Consider the following 27846-nt stretch of genomic DNA (forward strand, 5'->3'; position numbering starts at 1 on the left):
AGAGGCCAGCCCAGAGGCTGCTCTCGTGGCTGCTGGGTGTTTTTCTCCTGAGTCTGTCAAGAGCAGGAAATGTGACCAACCTGGTCCAGGTGGTGGCTGGGACTTCCCGGCCAGGTGAGAAAACAACCGGGGTTCCCTTCATCCAGGACACTTCCCCCACTTACCACCCACCAAAACCAGCAGCCACTCTTCTCCCATCAAGAATCAGTGGCGTGGCTTCACGGCTCCCCTCCAGCGGGGAGCCGGTCCCAGCCTCCACCCTTGCTTTATTTCCTGGGACAGGTGAGCGTCCTCACAGACCAAGTGGAAGCCCAAGGAGAGAAGATTCGGGACCTGGAAGTGTGTCTGGAAGGACACCAGGTGAAACTCAATGCTGCTGAAGAGATGCTTCAACAGGTAAGGGTGGGTGGGACCCAGGGCCTTGGGTCCTGCAGCCGCTCACGTGGGCAAGCCCCTTTCTGGGTCCACGTTACAGAGCTCGCTGCTTCCATTCCCGTCCTGCCTGGAGGGGAGGGTTGGCTGCTTAGCCTGTGGTGTTTACACAGCAGGTGAAACCGGAGGCGGGGAGGGCAGGGAAGGGCTGGCCTGGGAGGAATAACTTGTTGGGCTGGTTTGACAGATTCCCAGGGCACTTTCTCCTGGCCTGGTTCAGTGCAGAGCTCTCTGCTGGCCATGTCCCCCTCATCTTATCACACCAACCACACCGGACACACTTAACCGGCTAACTCCTCATAACCAAGTAACCCACGGTTCAGGCATGGCACTGTTGTCGCCTTTGCCCTGTAAGTGGCATCTGGGGTTTTCGAAAGTCGATTAACTTATTTTGTGCCTCTTTCCTTCCCTCACTCTTTCCCCTCTCACTCTGTGTGGCTTTCTTTGATAAAATTGATCACATATTACATAAAATTTTAATATAATTTAATACATATTAAAATGAAAAAAATTAGCTGCTCTTCTACCATTCAGAAACATCTCTTAAATGTCTCCTTGTTTCTCTTTGGGCCTTTTTGTTATAGGTACATATAATATACAAAACGCTATTTGCGCCAGAGATATGATTTAGTCCTCAGCTTTTCTATGCTTAACGTCATAGAGTGAGTTTTTTTCCCACTTTTAAATTTTGCTGTATCATTGTCTTTACTATCACTTAGACCTTTTTTACTTTTTTTTTAGCAAAAGTATTATAATTGAACTGACTTTTCTTGAAGAGTCTGACCCCACTGTAAATAACGAGCTGCAATTTTTAGGAAGTGGTGTTGACTTTTTATCAAGTCTTTTCAGAATCTGTTGAGATGCTAATTAGAAATTTTATTTTATGAACTCTAGTCATATATCTAATTTCCTTAACTTGCATCATTTTTGCACTTCAGTTATTTTGAAAAATAAACCATGACTGAAGTTTATGGGTGTATGCTTTGTAGGTCCTGGCATAGTACTTGGCACATAAAAGGTGCTCACTAATTATTTAAGGAATGAAAGTCCATTTCTTAAAATGAGTGGGTTCAATTAGAAGACTGCTTATAATCTCCCTCCCCCATCCCCCAAGCTCTAACTTTTTTTTTTTTAATTGCTTTGGTCAGCATAAAATTCAAATTGTTTCTCCATAGCATAGTAATGAACAGAAGCTTTGAATATGACCTTTGGTCTTAGGGGTAAATATCTTAGTTTCTAGGTGCTTCTTAGCTTTGAGTGCATTTGAAGAACTTCTTTTAAAATCAATATTTTTATGCAAATGTCTTTGTAGAAACTAGTTCTGACAGCTTGGAAGCTGTTATTAGTTTATCCTTTCATTGCTGATTAATAAGTTACCACGTTCTTGGCCCCATTTGATTTTCTGTTTAAATGGTATGCCGTTTCTCTTGCTTATCGTATTCCCTGGAAATCCGAGTAGCAACAGCAGTGAATCTTTCTTTTTATTTACTCTTAAAAGTTGAATCTTTCTTTTGAAGACCCAGGAAAGAAAATAGCCTGATGGAAAAAATCTCAAATGGCACAAGAGCATTTTCACAAGAGTGCATGGGACAACCTACTAGATTATATTTTCAAGACAGCAAAAGATGCGGTTCTGGGGTGGGGACCAGGGAGGAAGATGATGGAGGGGCTGTTAAAAAAAAAAAAAAAAAAAAAAAAAAACCTAGACAGAGACCAAGAAAATTTGCATGTGGAAGGGAACATGTCAGAAAAACGGCAGAAGACTGATGTTTCAGGAAGGCAGTGCCTGGTGAGTAACCACACGATCGGAGGTCAGAAAATGGCCCCATCGTGGTGCCTGAGCTCTCTGAGGTTGTCTTATCCTTCTAAGCATTATCTCATAGACTGGATTTTAGACTTTTAAAAAAGTCTTAAGCTCAACTGCCCCTTATATCCTGTTTATTCTAAATCTTCTTTCTTGTGTGCTGTGGCCGAGGTCGCGGTCGTGTGGTCTGCATGTACCGTAGAGGTGAACGTGTTGGCTTGCTATCTTCTGGAGTGCAGTAGCTCTTATTTGCTACCTCTGGGGTTGAAAGATCTTCCTGAACTTAACCAAGTTATTTTTATGCCCATAACTTTGACTGTATTCTCTCAGCCTTTCAAGGGTAAAATGAAAGGAGTGTGCAGTACTTTCCTGGAGAATTCTGAGTTCATGTCATAGGCATTTGAGGCTCCGCTCCCACTCATGTGTTCTCTGGGCTTGGTGGTGCCTGAACTGGAGATCATTGGGTTGCCAGCTCTAAACGCCACATTGAATGTTCTGCACATGGTAATGCTTTCCGGAAATCTGCTTGATACTGTTTGAAAAGACGCTTAATTCTTGCATCACAATGCTGATGTGATGCCATCTATATATAGCGTGGAGTACATACGTAAGTGTCCTCTGAACTGGGGATAGGCAGAGACTTGACTGGTTAGACTGTGATATCCTGGGCCCCAGGGCTCATGGTAGGAGCAAGCATGACTCACGTCCTTAAGGCAGAGAATGGAGGCAAACAATCACCTCTTTCTTTTTTTTTTTTTTTTAATTAATTTACTTTATTTTTGGCTCCGTCGGGTCTTTGTTGCTATGCACGGGCTTTCTCTAGTTGCGGCGAGTGGGGACTACTCTTGTTGCAGTGAGCGGGCTTCTCATTGCGGAGGGTTCTCTTGCTGCAGAGCATGGGCTCTAGTAGTTGTGGCTCATGGGCTCTAGAGCGCAGGCTCAGTAGTTGTGCACGGGCTTAGCTGCTCCGCGGCATGTGGGATCTTCATGGACCAGGGCTCAAACCCGTGTCCCCTGCCCTGGCAGGAGGACTCCCAACCACTGCGCCACCAGGGAAGTCCACAATTGCCTCTTTCTGCCAGCCCTGAGCCAAGCCTGGCCTCCTGTTAAAGGCCTGAGGAGCTCTGAAGGAGATGCTTTCACTGTCACAGCGTGGGGCCTCCTGACTGCCTATTGACACTGCTTCCCGTGGGGAGGCAGCTCCTGCTAGCCCTTACACACTGAAAACATCCTTTCTAAAGGAGCCAGCAGTTCTAGCTGACCACCCATGGAGGCCCATTACTGCTTTTCACAAGAAGCTGGAAATCCAGATGTAAAAATTTAAAGATCAGTCTTTCTATTTTAAAAACATTGGCAACTAATTTAAATGAAAAAGAAGTATTGTGTGAACCACACAATATTTATTGTACCTTTAGGCCAAGCCTGGCCCACAGATCCAGTCTGCAACCTCTATTCCAGACTCGCCCCCTTGGCTGGCTAGAAGACCTCTGGGGGGACTTAAGGAAACCCAGACCCAGCCAGTATCGTCCAAACCCTGTGCGTCCATGGGTTCCAAACCCCACTGCGCTGTCTCTCCCGACAGCTGTTCTGAGCAATGTTCCCCACCCGACTCACGAGCCATGGACCCCTCAGCCTGGCTTGGCCTGGTCCCCTGCTAAGTGCTGATCTCTTAGCTCTCATCTGTTTTCTTCTACACATTAACCCATCTGGCCTCTAGAAAGGGAGAGCATGAAGATCCATGGGGTTAGACAGGCAAACCAGGACCAAACAGAATCAGCACAGAGGCAGGGCCACATGAGCCACGCATAGATTATAGACACATTTGAGGGCAAAATATTTCTTGTCTGCAGCCTGTTGCAGGACACAGGGTGGGAACGGGGTAGCTGCAAGCGTCTCTTGGAGCTGCCTGTGGAAGCACCTACTCTGATATGGTCTCTGACTCACTGAGCTATCTAGATTCCCCAGGGAGCCTTCCCCATTAGGAAGAGACATCTACCAGGAAGTGTACAAGTAGGTCTTCAAAGGCCCACAGCCTGAGTCCATTTTCACCTCCTTTTTTTTTTTTTTTTTTTTTTGTGGTACGCGGGCCTCTCACTGTTGTGGCCTCTCCTGTGGCGGAGCACAGGCTCTGGACGCACAGGCTCAGCGGCCGTGGCTCACGGGCCCAGCCACTCCACGGCACGTGGGATCTTCCTGGACTGGGGCACGAACCCATGTCCCCTGCATCGGCAGGCGGACTCTCGACCACTGCGCCACCAGGGAAGCCCTTCATCTCCATTTTAAGCAGGTCAAGGCATTGCCCAGCTGCATCTTTGAGGGCTGCACACTGAACTATCCGAGCCCAGATCCCAGAATAACACCCCAGGAACACACGTGTGGACCAGCGCCCTCCCCATTGTGATTGGCCTAGACCATGTTGGCAAAAAAATCTATCACAGAGAGAGTTCCTTATGCTCTGTGATGTATTTGAAGTCCCTGGTGACTTTTTCTAAAGTGGCCTCCATGGGTTCTCTGGGGTTCTGTCAGTTCCTACACAACAAGCTCCTCTGCCTCTGATCACTGACCCTTCTCCAGCGGGTGATGGAGAAGGGAGGGAAGCCAATGCTGTCCAGTGGAGAAGAGGCCTTATACAGAGCTGGCAGCCAAATGGAACACTTTCCAGAGGCTGGCCCTTGACAGGTGTGATCAGTGCCAAGAGCAGCAGCCATGTTTAGTGCCAGAAAGAAGACAGGGTAGCGAACCCAAGCGGGGAGGAAGAAAGGATGCAAAGCTCCTTGTGAGGACACAGCCCAGCTTTGGGGAAACATGGAAGGACACCAGGCTCTATCTCAGTCCTCCAACCTGACCCAGAGCCCCAGGTGTCAGGCAACCTCATTGTGTTGGCTGCCTTTTAGGTGAGGTGTGGAGTGACAAATTTAGGGGATTTGGAGTCCATGGACGTGACTTTCTGCAGATTCACCACTTGTGGTTGATCTGGGGAAGTCAGTGAACCTGTGTTCTTATTTATAGAGAACAGAGATGACAGTGTGGACTCTGCACTGCCCACCTCCTAGAGCTGTAGTACAGTTGTTCCGGTTTTGTTAAAGCTGGACTATTGGGCTTCCCTGGTGGCGCAGTGGTTGAGAGTCCGCCTGCCGATGCAGGGGACACGGGTTCGTGCCCCGGTCCGGGAAGATCCCACATGCCGCAGAGCGGCTGGGCCCGTGAGCCATGGCCGCTGAGCCTGCGCGTCCGGAGCCTGTGTTCCGAAACAGGAGAGACCCACGTACTGTAAAAAAAAAAAAAAAAAAAAAAAAAAAAGAATGTATAAAACTGGACAAAACTGGACTATCACACAATGGCCAGGGGGTTACGGGACCCAGGACACAGGCCCAGTCCCTGCCCTTGAGTCGAGTGAGGGAACAGTGTGCCCAGGCGTGTGAACTCAGCAAAGCGTTGTCAGCACCCAGCTCATAAATTCCCGGAGAGCACCTTTAGGGAGGTGTTTCTACCTCAGGAAGGATATTAAACAGAGCTATGCACCTGACCCTGTGGGAGCACAAATCTGTCCGAGGAGACAGGACACTTGAGCGAAGAAAAAGGGGATTTGCCACTTATTCCCTAAAACTCCCCCTGGGAGATTTGTGAGGCAGAGATAACTGCTTTCCTCAACTTATCTCATTTGATGTTGGATCTCCAGACCATAGTGTGAGGTAGGTGCTTTACCCTTTTTTTTTTTTTTTTTTTTTTAAAACAGATAAGGGGACTGAGGTTCAGAGAAACAATTTAGTTAGTGGGGACTGAGACTGGACTCAAACCCAGGTTGACTACGAGCCCCTCTCCCTGAAAGGCTTCCCGGCAAGGCCTAGGCCTCTTACTTCAAAGGACAGAGGGACATACTTTTCCTTTCAAGTCGTTCCATGGCCTGTTCTTTCATTCTGGTTTCAGGTTGCCAGTCTGGCTCCAGTCCCCCGTCATTGGTCAGAAACTCCCTGGGTCAGGTTCCACACTTAAAGTTGGAAGTAATCGCTTCAAGATGTGGCCCTTTAAGGAGAGCAAAGTTGAAAGGCAAATTCTCTTTATCAGCTCCAGTCAGACACTGAGCTTTGGGAAAAGGAAATGATGGTTTGCTCTGAGATGGAGGCTTTTTTTCACCTCCCAGAAAGGAGATGTATTTGTCCTTCTGGAAGAGGTTACTGGTAGTGGTGAAGTGAGGGGGTGAGTGATAATTTTATTCATTGGTTTTCTTCATTACCCAGTTTCATGGTCCTGCCTAGTAAGAAACACAAACCACCGTCCTCCCATACCACCCCGCTCATCCCTTGCCCTCTCTCATTTACACAGGCAGCCTTGAACCGATGAGGAGAGCAGACACTCCTGCTGCTTATGAAACCTCTGGCCCTTATCTCCAGCCCCCTGCCTCCCCATTCCCCCCCGACCCCATTACAGTAGCTCTGTGATTCCAAGAGATCCCAGCAGGATCCCACCCTGCAGGTCTCAGTAGGTGCCAAGCTTCGTGCTCTGGACAAACAGGCTGGACCAGATCACTGCGGTCTTGGGGATGGGAGCTGAGGATCCAAGAATGTTACTCTTAAGGGGTAGACAGAATAAAAGATGCCAGCAGCGAAGACAAAGGAGAAAAAAGAAAGGTCAGGAAAAGGGGACTTCCCAGGTGGTCCAGTGGCTAAGACTCCGTGCTCCCAATGCAGGGGGGCCGGGTTCGATCCCTGGTCGGGGAGCTAGATCCCGTATGCTGCAACTAAAGATCCCACACGCTGCAACTAAGACCCTGTGCAGCCAAAATAAAGACAGAAAGAAAGAGGTCAGGAAAATGGAAAGGGAGGGTGGGCTCGCACTAATGAGGCGAGGCAGGGTGAGTCAGTGGGTTGAGAGCTGAGAGGTGAAAGTTGCCTCGGAAAGTGGGGACGCTGGTCCCAGAGGCAGGGCTGTTTCTGTGCTCTGGGGAAGGCAGAAGCTGGGTTGCAGACATGCAGACGTTTTCCTGAGTAAGCGACAGGAAGATGAGGAAGAAGAGGCAGCAAAGAGTGGATTATGCTTTTCAGAGCTTGGCTGTGAGGGGGAGAGGGGAGGGAGGAGAAAAAGCTGGCGTTCACGCTCACACCACACTCGGAGTGCGTTTGCCTAGCCTGAGCACTAGGGAGCTGATGGTGGTCCCTGGAGGGGAAGGAAGGTCAAGAGGGAAGGTTCTTTCGAATGTCAGAAATTTGATCATGTTTATAGCCTGAGGGATGGAAGCTGATGGTGAGGGAGAGATTAAATGCCTGTCAGAGCAGATGATTAATGGGCCTACCCCAGAGTAGTGTAGACTTGGTGAGAACTTCCTCAAAGGCAGTACAGAGGGGAGGGAGGACCCAGGTCCCTGTGAGCAGGCGGCGTTCTGCACTACCGGCTAGAGGGAGAAACAGGACCAGGACTCGGAGAACAAAGCCAAAAGCTACTGGTTAACCAGGGAGTTACCTGAATCTTCATTCAAGCTGCATGAGGATGGCATGGAAGACTGGTCAGCAACAGGAAGGTGGGTCAGGTGGAGCAACTCAGCAGCAAACTCTGGAATCTTTGTGTCCTTTAACATGTGCTTTTAATGTGCAACCTGGAAACTTATTGGGTTGGGAACAGTTTTTAAAGACAGAAGAACCTGACAGAGAAGTCGGCTGTGTGCAGTTATGTCAGACTAACCTCGGAAAGGAGGTGCGGGCTTGCCTTCTGTAAGACACGGATTCAGGAGAGAGGAATGAGAGACGATTCTGGGAACTTTGAAATAGGAAGGATGTAAGTTCAGTGACTGATCAGATGATATCTTCAGTAAATAGGTTATTTAAGGAGAAGAAGGGGATAGGGTGGGGTTTAGGGCTCGAGGAGAATGGAAAAGATCTGGAACAATCTCTGAAAGGAACCAGCCAGAGATGAATATAAGTTTTGCCAGGCAGTGTTGGAAGATCGGCTGTAATTAGATAGCGTAAATTTGTGTGGAAACCAATTGGCATCATTAAGTGACTTACCAGCAATTCTCAGGCCGTGGGGAGTGGAAACATAGACAGAAGTCTTTGAGGTTTGGCATGGAGTGGGTGCTGGTGAAGCGAGTACACTTCAGATCTAGGGGCAAGGATGAGTCAGGAAGAATTTTCTGATGCAGAAATGATACAACTGAAATGATAAGCCTTAAGGTACAGGGTGGGTAAGGAGGCAAATACTACTTAAAGGAAGTTGATAAACTAGGAAAATAGGGAGTTGTTAAGTAACTGGTAGCCACAGAAGAAGAAATTGAAGATGATTTGAGTGACTAAATGGGCCAGTTGAAAAGTCAGAGGATTGTGGCCAGAGGAGAGAATTTCAGAGTTGAAGATTTTAGAAGTGAAGGACACATGTTCCGGATCAAGACGAGGGTCAGGCTGTGGCCATACTACTGAGAAGCTGAACTGAGGTGGAAGCAAAGCCTGTCGGTGTCAAGGTCAAGAAATGTGAAACCAGGGTGAACCCTGAGTGAAAGATTGATTAACAAGGATAATCAGTGGAAATGGGGGACTATCTTGGGGTCTGGGTATTTGGGGAAAACGTGACTTAACTGAATGGTGCTGCCTTAGAGGAGGAGGAGGGCAGAGGTAGGAGATCTGGAAGAAGCAGTGTTGAACTGGGAGAAAGGTGTTCTGTAAGTTGGGTTGCTGGAGCAGAACGGCCTCTACTTGAGAGGACTGGGAAGGACGTGTCATGTCATGCAAACCTCAGGGTTCGGTTTCTGCTGGAAGTAGAAAGAGCAGTTTAGAATGTAGGGTATTTAAATCCTATTAAGACAACTAGGATAGAGGTCACAGTACATAACAGTGGCTGGAGGCCTTGCCGGGCCTGGAGATGGGGAAGTGGGGCTGGGCTGGGATAAGGCTGTCAAAGGCTGATTTTGAGTTCAGGGAGTAGGACAGTACTTGTTGATGACAAGGACCAGGGGTGATGATAATGAAAGGGGGAAGCACATGCTAATAGAATCTAGGAGACAGTAAGGAGAAGTTTTGTTATCAGTGGACTGTGTGCAATTAAGCAGCCCCAGGCTTCTCATTAAAACTTTGGTGTGTCTAATTGAAATGTCCACTTGGAATGTTAGTGTGACCAATCAGAACCCTGGCATGACCAATTGGAATGGCCATTGGAATTTTAATGCAACCAATTAGAATATTATCCTCATTAACTGGAACATTGGTATGACCAATTACAACCTGGCAGTTAAAACAGCCAGAGGGATTCTGGAAATCATGAAAGCAGAGTAGATTCTTAGCTTTCAAGAGAGATGCCTTCTGAGGCATTTTTACATTCCACCGAGGCAGTATCTTGAATGCTGGTCAGTAGACAACTGCATTAAATACCTTTTTAAGAGACTCAGGAGCTCAACAGGGGCTGTACTTTTAACTCTCCTATCCCTAGGCCTTGGCATCTGGTAGTTGAACAAATGATGGAAGTCTCATGGAAGAAGATTTTCTGAGTTCTTAGCACTCCAAAGCAGTTGTTATTATCCCATGGACCTTGAGTTCTAGAATCGTCCCTTTTTCCCTTTGCACTGCTGGCTGGGAAGCTCACAAACACATTGTACTCCATCTCCAGCTGTGAATAGAACTTTAGGGTATGAGTTTTATGCCGACAGTCACTCTGGCTTCACCTTCTTTCCTTACCCGCTTTAATTTTTACGGTTTATTCTATTTATTTATTTTTCGGTACGTGGGCCTCTCACTGTTGTGGCCTCTCCCGTTGCGGAGCACAGGCTCCGGACGCGCAGGCTCAGCGGCCATGGCTCACGGGCCCAGCCGCTCCGCGGCATGTGGGATCTTCCCAGACCGGGGCACGAACCCGTGTCCCCTGCATCGGCAGGCGGACTCGCAACACTGCGCCACCAGGGAAGCCCTATTTTTTAACTTGAGTTGTCTATTTTGCAAACTACCTCAAATCATTTCTGGAACAAAACAGCTAAATGAAAGGATGGAGAGAAAGACACAGAATGAGGTGGTGGAGGCAAAGGGGAAGGTGGGGAAGAGGGAGAAGGATGTTCATAACGAGCAGGCGGCATTAGGAAGGATTATATCTTAAGATACTCAAGACCCAGAAATCCCATCTTCCTCACCCAGGGAAGAACATTTTTGGGCCTTTTATGGCCTGCGTAGCCTTAGCACCAGGCCCTAGTAGACAGTATGTGTTCAACAAATTCTTAACAGTTTGAGCAGCTCTTTCCTGGGCTCAGTGAATATTTGTTGATTGGCTTTTTTCAACACTTTTTTTTTTTTTTTTTTTTTTTGCGGTACGTGGGCCTCTCACTGTTGTGGCCTCTCCCATTGCGGAGCACAGGCTCCGGACACGCAGGCTCAGCGGCCATGGCTCACGGGCCCAGCCGCTCCGCGGCATGTGGGGTCTTCCCGGACCGGGGCACGAACCCGTGTCCCCTGCATCGGCAGGTGGACTCTCAACCACTGCGCCACCAGGGAAGCCCCAGCATGTATTTTTTTATTTCCCTTGAAATTCTTGGACTTCTTTCTCTGTTTGGGAAACAATGGGATACATTAAACAGAAATGAGTTTTGAAGCCAAACAGACTTCGGTTTTAAAACTAACTCTGCTGTTGATTGGTGTGTGCCCTTGGCCAAGACAGGCCAGTCTCTGGGCCCGTTTCTTCATCTGTAAAATAGGGATAGTAATGTTGACTGCCACATCCCTGGGAGGGTTTACTGAGAGGATGTATGTAAAGTACCCAACAGTGTCTAGCACAGGGGAGGCACTCAGCGCATCTCTGTCCACCCACCCCCAGTCCCAACACTGGACATACTTAGCTGGCTAAGTCCTCCTGACCAAGCAGCCCGCAGTTCTGGCATGGCACTGCTGCTGCCTTTGCCCTGTAAGCCAGCTTCACGTCTGGCTGGCCCAGGAAGAGCTGGGCTCCTCAGCCCAGTACTAAGCTCATTTTGCTGAATTCCTTGGCTTCTGGATGCTCTCCCTCAGGTTAGCAGACGGACAGTTTGTAGCCCACCTTTCTGAGGTACTGATGGCCTTTTGCCCAGGGAGTCATGTTTTCCAAGTTAAAATCTCTGATCCATGCGGTTTGGTTTTATGAGTTGAGGACAGTTCAGAACGTGAAAGCATGGCTGTAGGGTCAGATTGTTGAAATGACTGTTCTTGTACTAGGGTTGGGTTGCCCAAGATGATAAGGAAATTTCAGACCTTGGCGGGATGTTGTGTCCTTTCCATCAGCTCATTTGGCCGGTTACCCTCCTAGCATCATATCATGGTCTCCTTGCCAGGACCTGTGTATCCAATGTCTCCAGGTGCCAAGATTTGGGATCTCACACAACATCGCCTTTTGCCAATGGAGAAATGTTACCCCAGGACTTTGGGAAGTGCTCCTGGCTTTTGAGGTCCTTCATAATTCCTAGTAGTGCTGAGCAGGTGTTTCACCTATCACCTTTGTTTTGTCTTATTTATGCTTATTAAGTGTATATATTAATGACAGGTTGTTGTCTGCTACTGTTTTAGGCTTGGCAGGACTACTAATAACCTCCCCAGTCTGTCCTCAAAATAAGCAAAGAACAATTTTCTTATTTACATTCTAGGAAAGATACATATCACATAAATAAGATTCTACTATAACCATTCAATAAATACTCATTGAATATCTACTTTATGTCCTAGCTCCCTTCTAGGTTCCTTGCAGTAAGGTCTTCCAACGACATGTGTGGAAGACTGGGCTGAATATTGACTGAGCCCAGGAGGTGATATGGAAACTTTGGTTTTGAAAAATATAATGTTAACCTAAGCTGGTCTTTTGTTTGTTTTGGTGGAGAGGATCTGCTTTGCCTTAAAGATAGACATGGAGAAATTCATTCGTTGAGCAGACCCATCCGTTTTTCTCTACCTGGAAAGAATGAATGATGGTTTCTATGGACAAATGTGCTTTTTGAGAAATGTAGCTCACATTGACTCAGAGCACAGTGGGTAGCATCGGGCCATGCTACCCTTGAGTGACCCAGCATCAGCCCAGGTCTGTCCCCTATAGGACCGTGGCTCAGATGTAGCGGTTTCATCGTACAATGTAGAGATTGCCTTATGTCCTATGGATGGAGGTAGAGTCGTTCTTATTGCCATGGAGGTTTATGATTTTGAGGTCTGTTTTTGCCTGCAGGAGCTGCTAAGTCGTACATCTCTTGAGACTCAGAAGCTCGATCTGATGACTGAAGTGTCTGAGCTGAAGCTCAAGCTGGTGGGCATGGAGAAGGAGCAGAGAGAGCAGGAAGAGAAGCAGAAAAAAGCAGAGGTGAGTGTGATACACCACCTTCTAGGGGTACCCATACTGTCCAAAGCTCAGATCAGGGGAAGCTAGCCTAATGTGGCTTCGGCCCATCTGGTCAACCCCAAGCCTGGCAGCCACTGGGTGCCAGAAACATCTATGCACCAGAGACACAATGATCTGTTAATACCAAGTTATCAGGTTTTGCTGTGGCTGCAGATTTCAGCAGTGCCCAAACCACCCAGTTTTGGCTCTAAGGCTGTATCCTCCCTCAAGCTGCTGACAAGGATGGAAAGGGAAGCAGTAGTGGGGGAAGGATCAGGCAAGACTTGGAGAGACCAAGATGTCTTCTGTGAGAGCCAAGGTGATGACCGCGTATTGGATGAAGTCAGCTGCTCAGTAAGCCAGCATCGTTGTCCATGGAGTCTAGAGACATTCTTTGATGTGCGTTTCACAGACCCAGATGCAACCCTTAGATTATGTGTTTCTTTCCTCCTGATGGCTCCTATGGGTGAGCCCATGCACAGGCTTTCTCTTAGAATGTTTTCCTGTATCTCGTTTTTGTTTTCTCAGGCTCCATATGCCATTGACTACAGCATGCCAGACTCTTTTTTTTGGATAAATGTTTTGGATAAATTCTAGGCTCAGAGCTCAGAACAGTCCATTTTAACCTTAGATAACCACCTTCCGTGTGCCTCTACCTACAAGTTCCCTGTATTTGTACACTGTGCATTGTGAGCTGTGGAAAGAATAGCCTTTAGGTTTAGAAACACCTTGGCTCAATTACGGACCTAAATGCTTAATAGCTCTTTGAACTTCAGCAAGTGAACTACTTAATCTCTCTGAACTTCAATTTCTTTATCTGTAAAATGGGTAACTGTGTGATGAAGTCGAAAAAAAAAATCACCAAAGCTAAGTCTCTATCATAGGATCTGGCATCCTCTCTTCCATTCAGGCACCTCTAACATCTAAAGGTGGACATTGTTCCATTCAGTTAAGCACCAACACCATCATGCCCGGAAACCTGGCACATTTCTGTGTTTACTGGGTAAACACTGGTGATTGAGACACTTCTAATATGTGGGGCATATTCCTTGCATTGCTTTTGAGAACATGCTCATTAGGAAGAAGTATAGTTGCCAAAAGAAAATTTATCTCCGTTACGCTGAGGACACTATCTTCTAGTGATGAAGAATGCAGGCTTTTGAATCCGACCTCTTGGCTGGAATCCAAACTCAGCTACTCAGTAGGTTTGCGATCTTAGGCAAGTAATTTAACCTCCCAAACCTCTATTTCTTCTTCTGTAAAATGGAGATAGTGGTACTTCCTGTTTGCTCAGTTGTTCCGAGGAAGGAATGAGATAATGTATGTGTGTCGTCCTTAGCGTAGTGCTGGATAACTAGCTTTTATCAGTTACTTACTGATTGTGTTTTTAAGCATGCGAGAAATGTAAATGTCGACCTAGCTACATTATTGACTTCTACGTTCACGCAGAGTCAAAGCTTATCTGTGTGAAGTGTTAAATAGACTGTGCTTCTTAAATGTTCAGGGAGAAGCAATTAGATTTTCTACAGGTTTAGAATTATTTTACCAATGTTTCAAAATGTGTGATCACGTGGGGATATACATTCAGGCTTGGGGGCAGAATTGAATAAACTCTGTAAGAAGGCTTAGAGTGGTAGAGACAACTCAAAACCGAGGGAGGGAGGGAGGGGAGGGAGCGAGGGAAACAAGGAAAAGAAAGAAAGGAAAGAGGGAGAGGGTTATTAGGTCACACAACTGGAATAGTCTAGGGTTTAAAAAGCTGATATCACTAGATCCAGCTGGCTTTACCGTGTCTTAGAAATCAGGCTTAGTGTCTCATTCGGTTCTGTTTTAGCCTTATTCTCAGGAAGGCTCTCTGTATGTGGTGACAAAGATGGCCGTCAGCAGCTTTAGATCCTACTAGCCTAGCAACCTCTGCAGAGAGAGACATTCTCTCTCTCAAAGATTCCAGCAAAACCCCAGGATTGCATATCAGTGGGCCAATTTGGGTCACGTGCCTGGTTCTGAACCAGTCACTGTAGGGGACATGGACCCACGCATGGGTGTGTGTGGGCATGAGAGTCAGTCCATGGTGGCAGAATGCTGAGTTAGTACCGAGCTGGAGCAGCTCAGTTCCTTTCTAGGGAAGGAAGGGGAGCTCCCACTTCTGGGCCAAGCACAGCTAAGGCAGTCATTCTACTGTTTGCTTTATTTTTTCTTTTCTGAAGGATTATTTTTCAATCCGAATCTTTGCTTTTGTTTTCCATTAGACTATTCGTGCATGAGGCACCATAGACCCTGAGCTGCTGGCCTCAGTCCTACCCGATAACAGCCCTTCCCAGTTGCTAGTACAAACATTAGGTTTCCACGTGGAGGAGTTTTTCAGGCTGTTCAAACTTGTGATAATCAGGGAACAACGGCCATATGACCTGAAGCAACATTCTCATTCTTGTCATTAAACATAATCTTTACTGGTATGCTCAGACTCTCTACCACTGTTTGTAACTATCTGGGACACCCTAGGCTTACAACCATGGACAGGACTGCTGAAGCTAGCTGCACTACTGTCATGTGCGTGGTGGAGCTGTTTATTTTGAGGGAGACGTTTGGCTAGCTGGGGTCATCAAGGTTGTAGTTGTATGAATAAAGGGAATGTTGCTTCCCATCCTACACTGCTGCTGTTTTTCCAGTGAATGTGCTTAGCCTAAAGCCTGATTGCTTGTGGTTTAAAAGAGGCAGGACTTTTCTGAGGTAGCCAGATCTGAAATAAACTTTCTCTGTGTGGCTCAGGCTTTATCCTAAGCAGGTACCCTGCCGCCCTGTAGTCAGCTGTGGAAGTGATTACAAATGTTTGTCTATAAACCTAAGGACTTTGAGGTGTAGGTTTCTTGTTAAATGGAGACAATCCTGATAGCCTCGCTCAGGAGTCCGTGGCGACCCTTATGAGACGTGGGTGAATACTGGATTTCCTGTTTACTGTACCTTTTCTCCTGAGCCTTTCGCAGTGGTCCTGGGTCATTTCAGGAGACCCAAGATTGGACGAATTGGGTTCACTCCTGAAAAGCAGGACTGCAGGAAAAGTAACCAACATGGAAAATAAATACCACAGTTAGGAGGGTGGCACATGAAGGAAAGAGATCCAGAGGCAAAGGAAAACCTCGGGGTGGCCCACCTATCAAAGGCATGTCCGTTGGAGAGATCTTCCTTGGAGAAGGGCATGTGGCTTCCCTAAGCACTGGGGGTGCAGGGAGGCCTGCAGCTGGATCCCTCTGTGAGATCCAAAGTGTTCTGCGTGTAGTAGCGGAGCAGCCTTTCTAGAAGGGAACAGGGATCCAGCATGTGCTTGGAAATGAAGTCAGCCCAATTGATCAGGGACATACATAAGCCTGAAGAGAACTGGAAACGAGCTCTAGGATTTCCTGGTAGAAAATGGAATGTCTTACAGCACAGGTGTCCTGCTTCCTTTCTTCCTATGGGTGGGACCTTGGAAGGGGAGGGATTCTGATTTCTGAACTGTTGCAATGGGAATGATGAACCTGGAGTACAGAGCAAAGGCTGGGAAGATTGTGTTTGCTCAGAGAACAGCTGGCCTGACTTAGGAGAGTTTTATTATTCTTGTTTTTATTTTGTTTACTCATTTTTGTTTGTACAGGAAATGTACTCCAACAATTCAGAAATTAAGAGTTCAAAAAGGTATATGCATCAAAACCTCTCCTTCCCCAGCCAGCAGTCAGACACCAATGTTGTCAGTTTGTTTTGTATCCTTCGGAGTTATCTTATGCATGGACAAGCAAATTTATATGGATAAATTCTTTCCCTCATATTTGCACAGATACACATTATTCTAGACCTTTCTTTTTTTTTAATTGAGCAGTCATAGAGCTTGTTTCATATCAAGTACGTTAAAAAAAAACCTTTCTCATTCATGTTTATGTTTACATATTATGTTACGCTCTGACTATGCCCTCATTTATTTAACCAGTTCTCTCTCGGGTGGACATTTAAGTTGTTTCCAAGTGTTTGCCCTTACAAATAATGCTATTGTGAATAAATGTGTAAATGTGTGAGGATATTGAAGTGGAATGGAAGGGTCAAAGGGTCCAACACACTTGACATTTTGACAGATGTGGAGGTGGTATTCCCACCTGCTATGTATCAGAGTGCAGGACAGTATTAAACTGAGCATGAAGGAAGCGGGAGAGAAACAACTAAGTAAAGTTGTGAACAAGTTTAACAGGTAGGATGGGGTGGGAAAGACTATGATTATGGGAAGTGCCCAGTAGTTAGTTTCACATCGAAAAGAACCATCAAACAAACAAAAACTTTTTTTTTTTTTTTGTGGTACTCGGGCCTCTCACTGTTGTGGCCTCTCCCGTTTTGGAGCACAGGCTCCGGATGCGCAGACTCAGCGGCCATGGCTCACGGGCCCAGCTGCTCCGCGGCACGTGGGATTTTCCCGGACCGGGGCACGAACCCGCGTTCCCTGCATCGGCAGGCGGACTCTCAACCACTGCGCCACCAGGGAAGCCCCGAAACAAAAACTTTGACGGTTGGCAAAGCAAGAGTAATAAAGTGAGTTGAGATTACAGAACGGGGATTAGAACCTCATAAATGTCACTTGGACTTTATGATGTGGGACCCAAGATTGAAAACACCACTACAAAAGGCTCGGCCCTATGGGAGAGAAAAGACCTATTAAGAGAGGAGAGGGGGGCTTCCCTGGTGGCACAGTGGTTGGGAGTCTACCTGCCGATTCAGGGGACACGGGTTCGTGCCCCGGTCCGGGGGGATCCCACATGCTGTGGAGCAACTAGACCCGTGAGCCATGGCCACTGAGCCTGCGCGCCCGGAGCCTGTGCTTCGCAACAAGAGAGGCCGCGGTAGCGAAAGGCCCGCGCACCGCAATGAAGAATGGCCCCCGCTTGCCGCAACTAGAGAAAGCCCTCGCACAGAAACGAAGACCCAACGCAGCCAAAATAAATACATAAATAAATAAATAAACTCCTACCCAACACCTAGGTATTGAAGGGTTGGTTTTTGTTTTTGCCTTCCACCCCCCCCCCCCCCCCATTTATAGTTTCTGCCCTGAATGTAGATAAAGAAACCAGGCAATCTGCCACTCTGGCTCTAATGCTGAAGCAAAGCTAGAAACTAGTTTATGAAGTGAAAGTGATGGGTCTCTTGAGAGAGTGGCCATTGTTATTTTGAGAGTTCATGACAGGGAGGGAGGGGAGAACGCGGCATAGCCAGACATGCACTGTGGACCTTGGAAATCATACCTTTGAAAGTTCAGAAATAGAAGCGATGACTCAAGGATATTGAACTACATAAAAATATACTTATTTCTGACTGTGCAACCTCACAAATAATATACCAATAAAAAGGAAAAGGTAGAGGTACCTTGAGAGGAACCAGTTTTCAAAGGGGCTTGTACAAAAGGTAGGAAGGATGGAGAAAAGTGCACCTGCACGAACAGCATCAGGAAGATCAAACCCCACTGAAAGGGACAGTTCTGAGGACAATGGGAAGATTTTCCTTTAAAGTTATGTTCTCAAGAAGATCAAAGAAAGAATAGGCTTGGTTCCACTGATACCTCTGACAGGTGCACAGAACTTAGGACAGCAGTCCCCAGGCTGCTTGTTTATAAGTGAATTTTAAGGAATCGGAGAAATCAAGTGAGTTGCTGAAAAACTGGAAGTAACCATTTTCTTCTCCTCCTCCTCCTTCTCTTTTTTCAAAATGGCAAAGAAAGTTAGAAGGGTTCTATAAAATTCAGTCTACTGAGTTTGAGGTCAACCCTATGATGGTTTGTGAGAAGACAAAGTAGGGATCTGTGTCCATTAAGAGTAAGTTACGTCTAATTGGCCTCATTGGTTTGGCCAGGAGTGCATCTTGTAGTGGTAGGCTGGGTAAATCCTCACTTCAGTGAGGCACTGCGAAAACATTGCTTGGGATAGTCTTGTGGATAAGATAGAGGAATATAGGATGAATGCTAAAACAGGCATATCGGTACCCAAGTGATAATGAATAATATCTTAAGACTACCTCTAGGAAGATTTTTTTTGCAGAGGGTCATGTCATCTGCCTTTGGTCCTCCTGCCTGGTGTGCATTTTTAGTCCATAATTTAGCTGCTGATATTAGAAGGCCTTCAAGTTGTGATGACAGGAAGCCAAAGGAAACTAAGTGGATCGGTTGACATTGGGATTCATGAAGACCTACACAGACTGGAGCAATCCATAAGTTGGCAGGAAAAGAGTAAAAGAGAGGCCAGGAGAACCTGAGTAGTGCAGAGCTGCCGAAGGTAAGGAGTAAGACGAGGGAGCCACGCAGCCTGAGGACAGAGGATGCGTGTGTGGATCTGACCGCGAGGAGGGTGCTGACCCCTTTTGTGCTGGAGATAGAGCTCGAGCTCATCTGCCTGGAGAGTGGGGGTGGGGATGAGGTGATGAAAATCAGGGCCAGCGGGTCTAGACCCCTCACTTGAGAGAGACAACAATGAAGGGAACAGGAGAAGAGTGAGGGCCGTGACGTTCTTGAAACTTACATAAGAGAGAGAAGAGCAGGTGTGAAGACCGGCAGGGCCAGTGACCAGGAGAGACTAAAGGTTCTGAGAGAGTGGCCAGTAAGGGAAGCATGCTGGAGGGTGCAGAGCCACTGGGCTTTTGTTGTCAGCGATCAATGTCACGTGGGCCTTAACTGTGTTGCATGACCTTGAGGTGTTTTCTGTTGCTCTCCCGGTTTCTCTCCTTCATTTCTTATGGCTCAAACACTTGGTGGCAAAAGGAGAAGCAGTGGGGAAAGTGAACTCACATTTATCGAAGGCCTCCGTGTGCCAGGGCACCGTGTGAGGTGTTTACCAAAGTCAGATGAGCAGGTGAAGCCAACCCTCTGACGACTGACTCTGGGGAAAGACAACGTGGGGCTGTCTCTGGGCTAACTCAGGTGCGCTAGCTCCAGGAGAGAGTGGCTGGGAGGCCAGGAGCCCGCTTATGACGGCGATGCCTGCATCTGCAGCTCTCCCAGTTCAAGTGGCATCGCTGGAGGGAGAGCAGGCTGGCGTAGGGGCCCTAGCAGTGCTCTCTCAGACCCAAGCTGCCATCCGGACCCTCAGTTTTCCTTCTACATTTCCTTCTACATTCTTCTTTTAGGAAACACTGTTTCTGTGGGGGATGGAAAACCTCTTTCTAGCATGCCTGGACAGTTCTCATGGTGCCAGGCGGCAAACCTCCCAGTACCAGGTGCCAGTGCTCAGAATGTCAGTAAAGGTGGGCAGAGACGGGCTAAACACTTTAAATGGCTGCCACCCACCCTAGGCTCTGTCGGGATCTGTTGCCAACTGTCTCCTTAACTCCATGCCCCGGCCCCGTCAGCTGCCCGCAGTCTTCCCCAGGCTCTTGGGTTTCTCGTTGCCATGAGTGGCACCATCCTCCACCCTGCCAGCCAGGCCCGTGACTCCTCGTCCCCTTTACTTCCCCACACAGGCAAGGGATCTAGAACGCGCCTACTTCACGTCACTTAGACTCGTCCCATCTCTCTGTCTCGACCCAGGCAGAATTAGTCACTCACCGCTCCCGGGAAGCCCCATGGTCCTCTTGGTGTAGCACTTACAGCCTGTTGTGATTGCTATTTGCGTGTTTCTCCTCACTCACCTGCGAGCGCCATTGCTCACTGTGGCCTTGGGTCTCTGTGGAGTGACGCTAGATGTCTGTGGAGTAGATAAAGGAAAGCCCAGCAGAGCTGCTAGCGCAAGGGATTCAGAACCGAGTAGGTATGAATTCCAAGGGTTGCAGTTATTTTCCAAAGTTGCCATAAAAGGTCAAAATGTTCTTGAGGCTACAGAGGAGTCAGGTCTGGTGTCGGGTGTGAGGGAGCGTTTAGGGCTGGGGACGTAGTAGCGTGCGTGCGCGTGTTGTGCGCCGTATGTCCCCTGTGCACAGGTGTTGGCACGTTTGGGGAGGGCGTCGGCGAGTGTAGAAGGGATGCATCCGTATGTGATCCCATCTCCGCTCTTGCTAGACTCTGCGCCTCAGACGCTGTCACGCAAGGACGGCCCCCAGTATGGTACGAAGGCCATACTGCAGACGGGCCCACGGATGGGGCAGGTCAGGGAAAATGCCACGTCTTTTGGTTCCTGTGAAGAGAGCATATGGTCACGGACAGCGACCGCTGTGTGCCCCCTGCCGTACACTTCCATCCTTCTGTTCTGCTCTCCTAAGGAGCTCCGTGTCTGAGCGCTGACTGACCCTGCGTGCTTTTCTTCTCTCTCTTCCTTCCTACAGTCGGTTCTGAATGTGATCGGTGAGCTGCAGCAGCAGATGTGTAGGCTGCAGCTGGACATCCACAGGCAGATTCAAGAGCGCCTCTCACTCAGTAGGGACCACCCTGAGGAGGTGGCAGCCGACGACGGTGCGGCCCGGCCCCAGCCCTGCGGCCAGGAGTGTGCCCGTTGGGAGGGGTCACCTGTAGGAACCACACTTAAGTATATCAGAGCATGCGTGTGTGTGGCATCTCGCTGGCGGAGGGGCTGGGGCTTCTCCTACCTGGAACAGCGTGTGCTGGCTTAACATGGATCCGTGGTCACCTCTGGGCAGAGCTTGGGACTTGCTCCCCTCGGGATGTGAGCTGAGCTCCGTGACCCTCGCTGAACGGGGTCTGAGCCGGCGAGGCCAACCCTCTGACCGGTGGCAGTACTCATCTCTCTCAGGGCTGGGAATGAGGTGTGTCAGGTGCCCTGAGTGACGGGGCGTTGGTGTAAAAGCAAGCTTCGGGTCCCCTTCCCAGGTACGACTCAGACACTGGTTCTCCCTCCTGGGCTGGGAGATTAAATGAAGTTTCAGCTCCCATGATTTTTTTTTTTTTTAATTTAAGAAAAAATGGCATCATAAAATAATCCTCTCAAGTTTATTTTTAAAGAGGTTTATCCCCAGTGAGAAAATAGAACACAAGTGTCCACAGGCTGTGACAACTCTCATCATCTGAATTTCCGGGAAAAGCTCTCCCGTGTGATCACATTTGAGGCCCTATGGGGTGTATCTGCCTGGGATTCTGGACTTGGCCCCTTGCGCTGGTGTCACCAGGTCCTTTGTGGTGGCAGCTGCACAGAGATGAGCCTGTGCTTCCAAGGCCCGCTATCGAAGAGGACTTGGAAGCCCAAGGGAAAGTCAAGGGCGTAGTAGCCATGTCTGTAGGAAGTTGCCATGGTCCATACTCAACTATGGGACATGTTGGAAATCTCCACCCAGACTTGGGCATGAGGGGAGGAGGCCTCGGTGGGGAAAAAATTGAGAGTCAAGATATAGGTGTAGATTTGGAAAGGGAAGCTCTGAGAGGGGTGCTGGGCATGCCCCCTGGTGAGTGGGTTACCCCAGAAAGACTTGTAAAAGAAGTTACACTGTGCACCAGTGTTTATAGCCCACGATGGGCAACAAATAGCTTAGAAGGAAGGGGATGTGCCAGAGAGGTCACAGAGCCTGGAGGTCATCATGCTCTGTGTCCCCACAGTGGCAGCTCCTCAGCAGGAACCTGCACACTTTCAGTTCTGCCATCAGCAGGCCTGGCGTCCCCTCAGGCAGGGCCAGAAATGTTCTCAGAAAATGATCCTGGATCTGCTACAAGTCACAACAGGCCTTAAAGTCTAATGTTGCAGATCACAGAGGCAGTAACCTTAGCTTGGAAGATACATTTCTAAAAGGGCATCAACAAATGTTCACCTCATTTATAAGAAAATCTTAGCGAATCTCCCTGCACAATGCAAGTGTAAGCAATGGAACTTTCTGGTGGATTGTCTCAGGATGCAAAGGTCCGTTAAATGATGGCTTGAATTGCAAGTGTTCGTTCATCAAGAAATAACACATACCTAACTATGTGCCAGAGGTTAGCAAAGCTCACGGAGTTCACAGTGTAGGAGAACTAGCCATCAGCCATCACACCAGTAACTGTTTAATTGCAAATGATATAAGATTATACAGATGCCACAAGAGAGTATAGCAGAGGGACCTGATGAAGTGTAGAGGTTGGAATAGCTTTGCTCGTGGCGGCCTGAAGGATGGGCAGGGGTTAACCTGGCAGAAAGTTCCAGACAGAGGGAGGGAGAGGCATGTGTGAGGGCCCAAGTCAGAAAGAGGAACTAAAAAGTATCCAGCGTGGCTGGAGCATAACTGGGGAGAGACAGTAGTACAAGAGGCAGGCAGGGTGCTGGGTTAGGCCGGGCCGTACTGGTCGTGGGTTAAAGTTCATGGGCTTTTGAGGAGCAGGGAAGGGCCAGGATCAGATCTGTGCTGTAATTGTATTGTTCCCCTGGATGCCATGGGGGTCGATGGCTTCAAGAAGGGCAAGATGACAGAAGACCAACCAGTGGAGAGGCTGTCCAGGCTCTCAGCAGTAACTGCTAGTGATGCTAGAGTTGAGATAAAAGAGAGATTCAGGTGATTTCCTTGAAGGTGGAATTTAGAAGGCTTGGGGGGTGAGTTACGTATGTAGGGGGGGAAGACAGAAGGAGGTGCCAAGGATGGAGCCCAGGTTTCTGGCACAGGATGGAGATGCCATTTAGTGAGACAGGGATGTCTGTGAGGGGGAATTAAGGGTTACACTTGGGTCATGACAGTCGTAAGATGCCTCTGTGCCATCCATGTGGAGATGTTGTGGCAAGTTTGTTATGTGAATCTGGAGTTCAGAAAGTCTATGGGAGGTAATCGCTTTTATGCTAATTTTTCTGATAGAAACCAGTCAGCAGGACCCTTTGTCCATTAAAGGAACCTAGGTTTGGGATAAGGGTGCTCAGCGGTGTCTTTACTAAAAAGGGGTACTTTAGAAAGCAGGGGCCCTGGGGTCAGAAGATACAGCCCTGATTTCCAGCTCCACCACCGGCAAGTTGTTTAAATGTCACTTCCCCACTCAGCAACCTTCAGAGGCTCCCTACTTTCTAAAGCATGGCATCAGATCGCCTCATATTCTCATCCCAAAGCCTTTACAGTAAGGCCCCACCATTTCCCACTGAATGCTGCCCATCCTGTGCTCCAGCCCAGCAGGCTGTCTGCCCTCTCCCTGGACGCCGCCTCCCTCCCTCCTTTCTTCAAGCCAACCCCCCCTCTGAACTGGAACACCCAGACCGGCTTCTGCATTTCACACTTAGCATTTGTCCTTTTAGCGTTTTGTTTCTATCCTCCTGGCTGTCACTTCCTCTGTGAAGCCTTGCAGGAACACCGGCCTCCTCCCCTGGGTTCCTCGACCCCCAGCACAGACAGATGCTCCCTGTTAGCCTGCTTCCTGCTACTTTGTCTGTAACAAGCTGCCTCATTTCTGCATCTCTGTTTCTCTTGCTCCCAACTCCTACCTGTCCTTCCCCCTACACATACGTGCATGATTTGGGCACACCCCGCGGGGAACACAGATGTCAGAAAGGAGCGGGGAGAACGAGTTCTGCAAAGAAGAAGCAAGTTTTCTCTTCCTTTTGTCTGGAACTCCCTGGCCTTTGTTTTGTAACGGGCACATAGCTTTTCCTGAAACGAGGACCGTGTTTAAAGATTGGAGCCAGCCACGGCGTGGAGCCTGACGCGGTCGCTCCTGCCTTGGTATCCACTGTGCATGTGTTACCCAGGGTTGTAGATCCCAGGAGCAATCCTGTTCTTTAACCATCAGAACTCTGTCTTTCTTCGTCACCCCCCTAGGAGTTACTGCAGGAGCTCCGGCACCTCAAAATCAAGGTGGAAGAGCTGGAAAATGAACGGAACCAGTATGAATGGAAACTGAAGGCCACCAAGGTAAAAGGCGGTTCTGATGCCCAGTGGGGAGGGTCTGGGGTGTGCCGTAGCCTAAGGCTGAGGAATGGGAATTGATCCCACTGTGTGTACACGCAACAGTGCCCAGATTGTGCGAGCAGACAGATTTAATCCAGGAGGGCTCTTTTCCTGGGGAAAGCCCATGAGATTATGAGCTGCTGAGGTCGCCAAGTCTCCTTCCTCTCTCTGTGTCCCATGGCACCCCCCCCCCCCCACCCAGGCTGACACTGGGCCAAGCAGGGCCTCTACGAGTGAGTGATGAGTCCTAGGACAGATGAATGCCAACATTGTCTTAGCTGCATCATTTTAAATTTAGCAGCCCCTCTAATAATCAGTTTCTAGAAAGAGGTATGCTTTTATTTTTAGCAATTCCTCAGAATATATACTTGTCATATTTTTGTAACCAGATCATGTTTCTATTGAACTGGGGAGCTTGCTATCTAGAGGACACCCACGATACATTCTTTCGTGAAATAAATTTTATCCCTCCCTCCTTTGTTTTCGCTAATAGTTTCCTCCTTCATTTCCTCTAATAGTTGGAATGGATTCAGCCCACACATTTATTGTTTTGGCCAGAACGTTGTATTTTAAAACGTCGAATTAGCTGTCGCTTAGGCATTAGGAAATTTCACATATACAGTTAGGCTTCCATGCAGGCAGAAGCCTAACGCTTTGGGGTTGGGGGCGGGAAGCTCTAAAACCCTGAAGCAGTTTTTCCGCCTGAGGAGCTGGCCAGGCTCCCTCTGGTGGGTGGGTGCACGCCTGCCTTTCCACTGAGAGCTCTGCAGCGCCACCCACAGGTGTTACCACATGGTCCTGTAGGCATCTTCATCTTTACTTCTTAGAGTTTTCTTAACATCTAGTTTGTACTTTCAGTTTTATTTTTTCTATACCTTTAAATGATTCTAAAAACAATAACCGTTATAGATAATTTTAAACCACAAAAATTTAAAAGAATAAAAATCATTCGTAAACTGCCCAGGAGCTACCACTATTAATATTTCCTTCCAGGCATTTCTCTTTTTGGGGTCTCTCTCTCTCTTAATTTTGATGTTGATAATTTATACACAATTTTATACCATGCTATTAGAAAACTCCGAACATGATGTTGATGTCTGTATAATATTCTATTGCATAAATGTAATTTTCTCAACTGTTTTACAGATGAGGAAACTGAGGCACAGAGTAGTTAGGCAACTTTCCCAAGATCTTACAGCTAGTCAGCTCCAGCGCTAGACAATCTGCTTGATCATCTACTGCTCTGTTCTTATCTACGTGTCCCCTTGTGTGCACTGTGCTTCACACCCCCCAGTTCTAGGAGCACCAGTTCTCTAAAAGCTCAAAACCTTCCATCCCCACGGTCCCCTCAAGCGAGTCCTGTCTTGGTGAAACCTTTGAAGTTGTACACTCCACCTTCTATTATAAAACCAAACAACTCGTTTGAATCACCTAAGCGCTTCGCCTTGGCATGTAGACCTTTGAGATACTGTGGATTATTTAATAACCACCACGTCTGGAGACCCTCCTGTGTGCCAGAATGGGTCCAGCCCTTTGTACACGTTTTCTCATTTGGTCCATAAAATAGCCCAGCGAGGTCTATTGATTTATTGTCCTCGTTTTCCTGGTGGGGAAACTGAGGCTCAGAGTGGCCAAGGTGAGGTTCTGGTCTGGATCTGTGTCATTCCAAAACTCATGCCCTTTTCCCTCTGTCATCCTAATTCCCTGCAGTTGAAACCTGCCTTGTTTTTGAAAGTTCTTCCATTTTCTGTGTAAAGCTTCTCAGTCCGTCAGTGTGCTTCATCTTTCGGTGCAGCGGCGGTAGGGCGGGGTCCCTGGGTTTAATAAGGCCCAGGATCTGCAGGGAGGCAGAGCCCCCATCTCTGCCTGGCTTTGTCCCAGGCCTCTCACCACACAGCTCCAGCCTCAGTGGCCATGGCAGTAGCATACTTTTCCCCATGGTCAGGTGCACGGCCTCTGGGCTGTGGTAGACTTCCCAGCTTAGGGACAGATACCTTTCTCAGCGTAAGAGAGGACCTGTCATTTCTGGCCTATTCTGTGAAAATGGGCACATGGGAGATTGGGCCCAGCCACTTGGTCTGTAGAGTTGTAAATAAATGACTTCACCCAGAGGCAGGCCTCAGAAGAAGAGCCTGGGCTCTGCCTTGATAGCATCTCATCACTGGTGTCCACTGTGGGGCCCGCAGACAAGAATCGGGCATCCGGATTCCTAACAGCTCTCACCCTGTCTACAGGGAAGGAGAGAAATGGGTGTGGAAGGTGCAAGAAAAGTTAAGAGAATATCTTCCAAGAATATTCTGGCCCTTGTAGAAATGAGAGGCATTTGGATTGAGTCCCAAGGCTAATATTTTCAGAAGCCACTGTCGCCATCAATCGTAAGCCCATGGGCTCCAAGGCCCTGGCTTAGCTGTGCAAAGCTGCCCGTGGCCGCGAGTCTCTGCAAGCCGTTTGGTACAGCAGGACCCAGCTCTCTGTCCTCTGTGGGTGGAAACCAAGCAAAGGACAGTGCTCTGTAGGGACTTTGGGTAAGGAAACCCACCCCTTTGCCACCTCTTTGTTTTTACATGGGCCCATTTTGGGGATGTTAGGGAAGGTTTGTCCAGAACCTTGAGGTGGGCTCAGGGAGCCCTCTCCCCATACGAGGAGCCCTCATCTGTGCTATTAACTCAGCTGCAGACAGCCTAGGCTGGGTGGAGCCCTGGCTTTCGAGCAGGCAGGGTTCACGTCCTGGCCTGGTCGCTGAATAGCTCTGTGACTTGGGAGTCGAATCCTTCCCTAATCCTGTTTTCTCCCCGGTGACATGCAGGGGTACTGCTTCCTCCCGTGGTTTCCTGTGAGGATTGCGTGAGGGTTGATGTAAGAACGCAGTGAGCATGGGGCGATGGAGAGTAGGCTCTCAGCCCGTGTGTCCTGAAGATGAACACAGGCCTGTTTGGTGGAAGGGCCGCCAACAGGACCAGTGCTCATTTGATTACTTGACTTGTTCAAAAATGGCCTCGGGATAGGACGAGCCCATACCGTAACCTTGCAGAATAAAGGTGGGGCCCGACTGGGCTACCACATGGGGGGCGGGTGCCCAGAGTAGAAGCTTCTGCTGTGTGTGCCGTTGACTGGCTGGGAGTTGGTTCTCACCCCCTTTCTTAGTCTGTTTTGTTTTTTTCTTTTTTATAGATTTTATTTTATTTATTTATTTATTTATTTTTGGCTGAGTTGGGTCTTCGTTGCTGCACGTGGGCTTTCTCTAGTTGCAGCAATGGGGGCCCCTCTTCATTGCGGTGCGCAGCCTTCTCACTGTGGTAGCTTGGCTTGTTGCGGAGCACAGGCTGTAGGCAGACGGGCTTCAGTAGTTGTGGCACATGGGCTCAGCAGTTGTGGCACACGGGCTTCAGTAGTTATGGCTCACGGGCTCCAGAGTGCAGGCTCAGTAGTTGTGGCACACGGTCTTAGTTGCTCCGCGGCATGTGGGATCCTCCTGGACCAGAGATCGAACCCGTGTCCCCTACATTGGCAGGCGGACTCTTAACCACTGTGCCACCAGG

At 48.4% G+C, this 27846-nt stretch overlaps 1 protein-coding gene across 2 annotated transcripts in view; it reads left to right on the top strand.

Moving 5' to 3' along the window:
- The window catches only part of LOC101334013 (olfactomedin-like protein 1), a 386099-nt gene that overhangs the window by 323140 nt on the left and 35113 nt on the right, over nucleotides 1–27846 (top strand). Inside the window, exons 12-15 of one of the 2 annotated variants that reach the window (XM_073807906.1) lie at nucleotides 283–396; nucleotides 12383–12514; nucleotides 20792–20974; nucleotides 24179–24271. In XM_073807906.1, coding sequence (XP_073664007.1) covers nucleotides 283–396; nucleotides 12383–12514; nucleotides 20792–20974; nucleotides 24179–24271 — 522 coding nt within the window. The remainder of the gene's footprint in view (nucleotides 1–282; nucleotides 397–12382; nucleotides 12515–20791; nucleotides 20975–24178; nucleotides 24272–27846) is intronic. The other variant, XR_012333203.1, reaches the window with a different exon arrangement.

This window comes from Tursiops truncatus, chromosome 8 (assembly GCF_011762595.2).
Source record: "Tursiops truncatus isolate mTurTru1 chromosome 8, mTurTru1.mat.Y, whole genome shotgun sequence".
Taxonomy (NCBI): Eukaryota; Metazoa; Chordata; class Mammalia; order Artiodactyla; family Delphinidae; genus Tursiops; species Tursiops truncatus.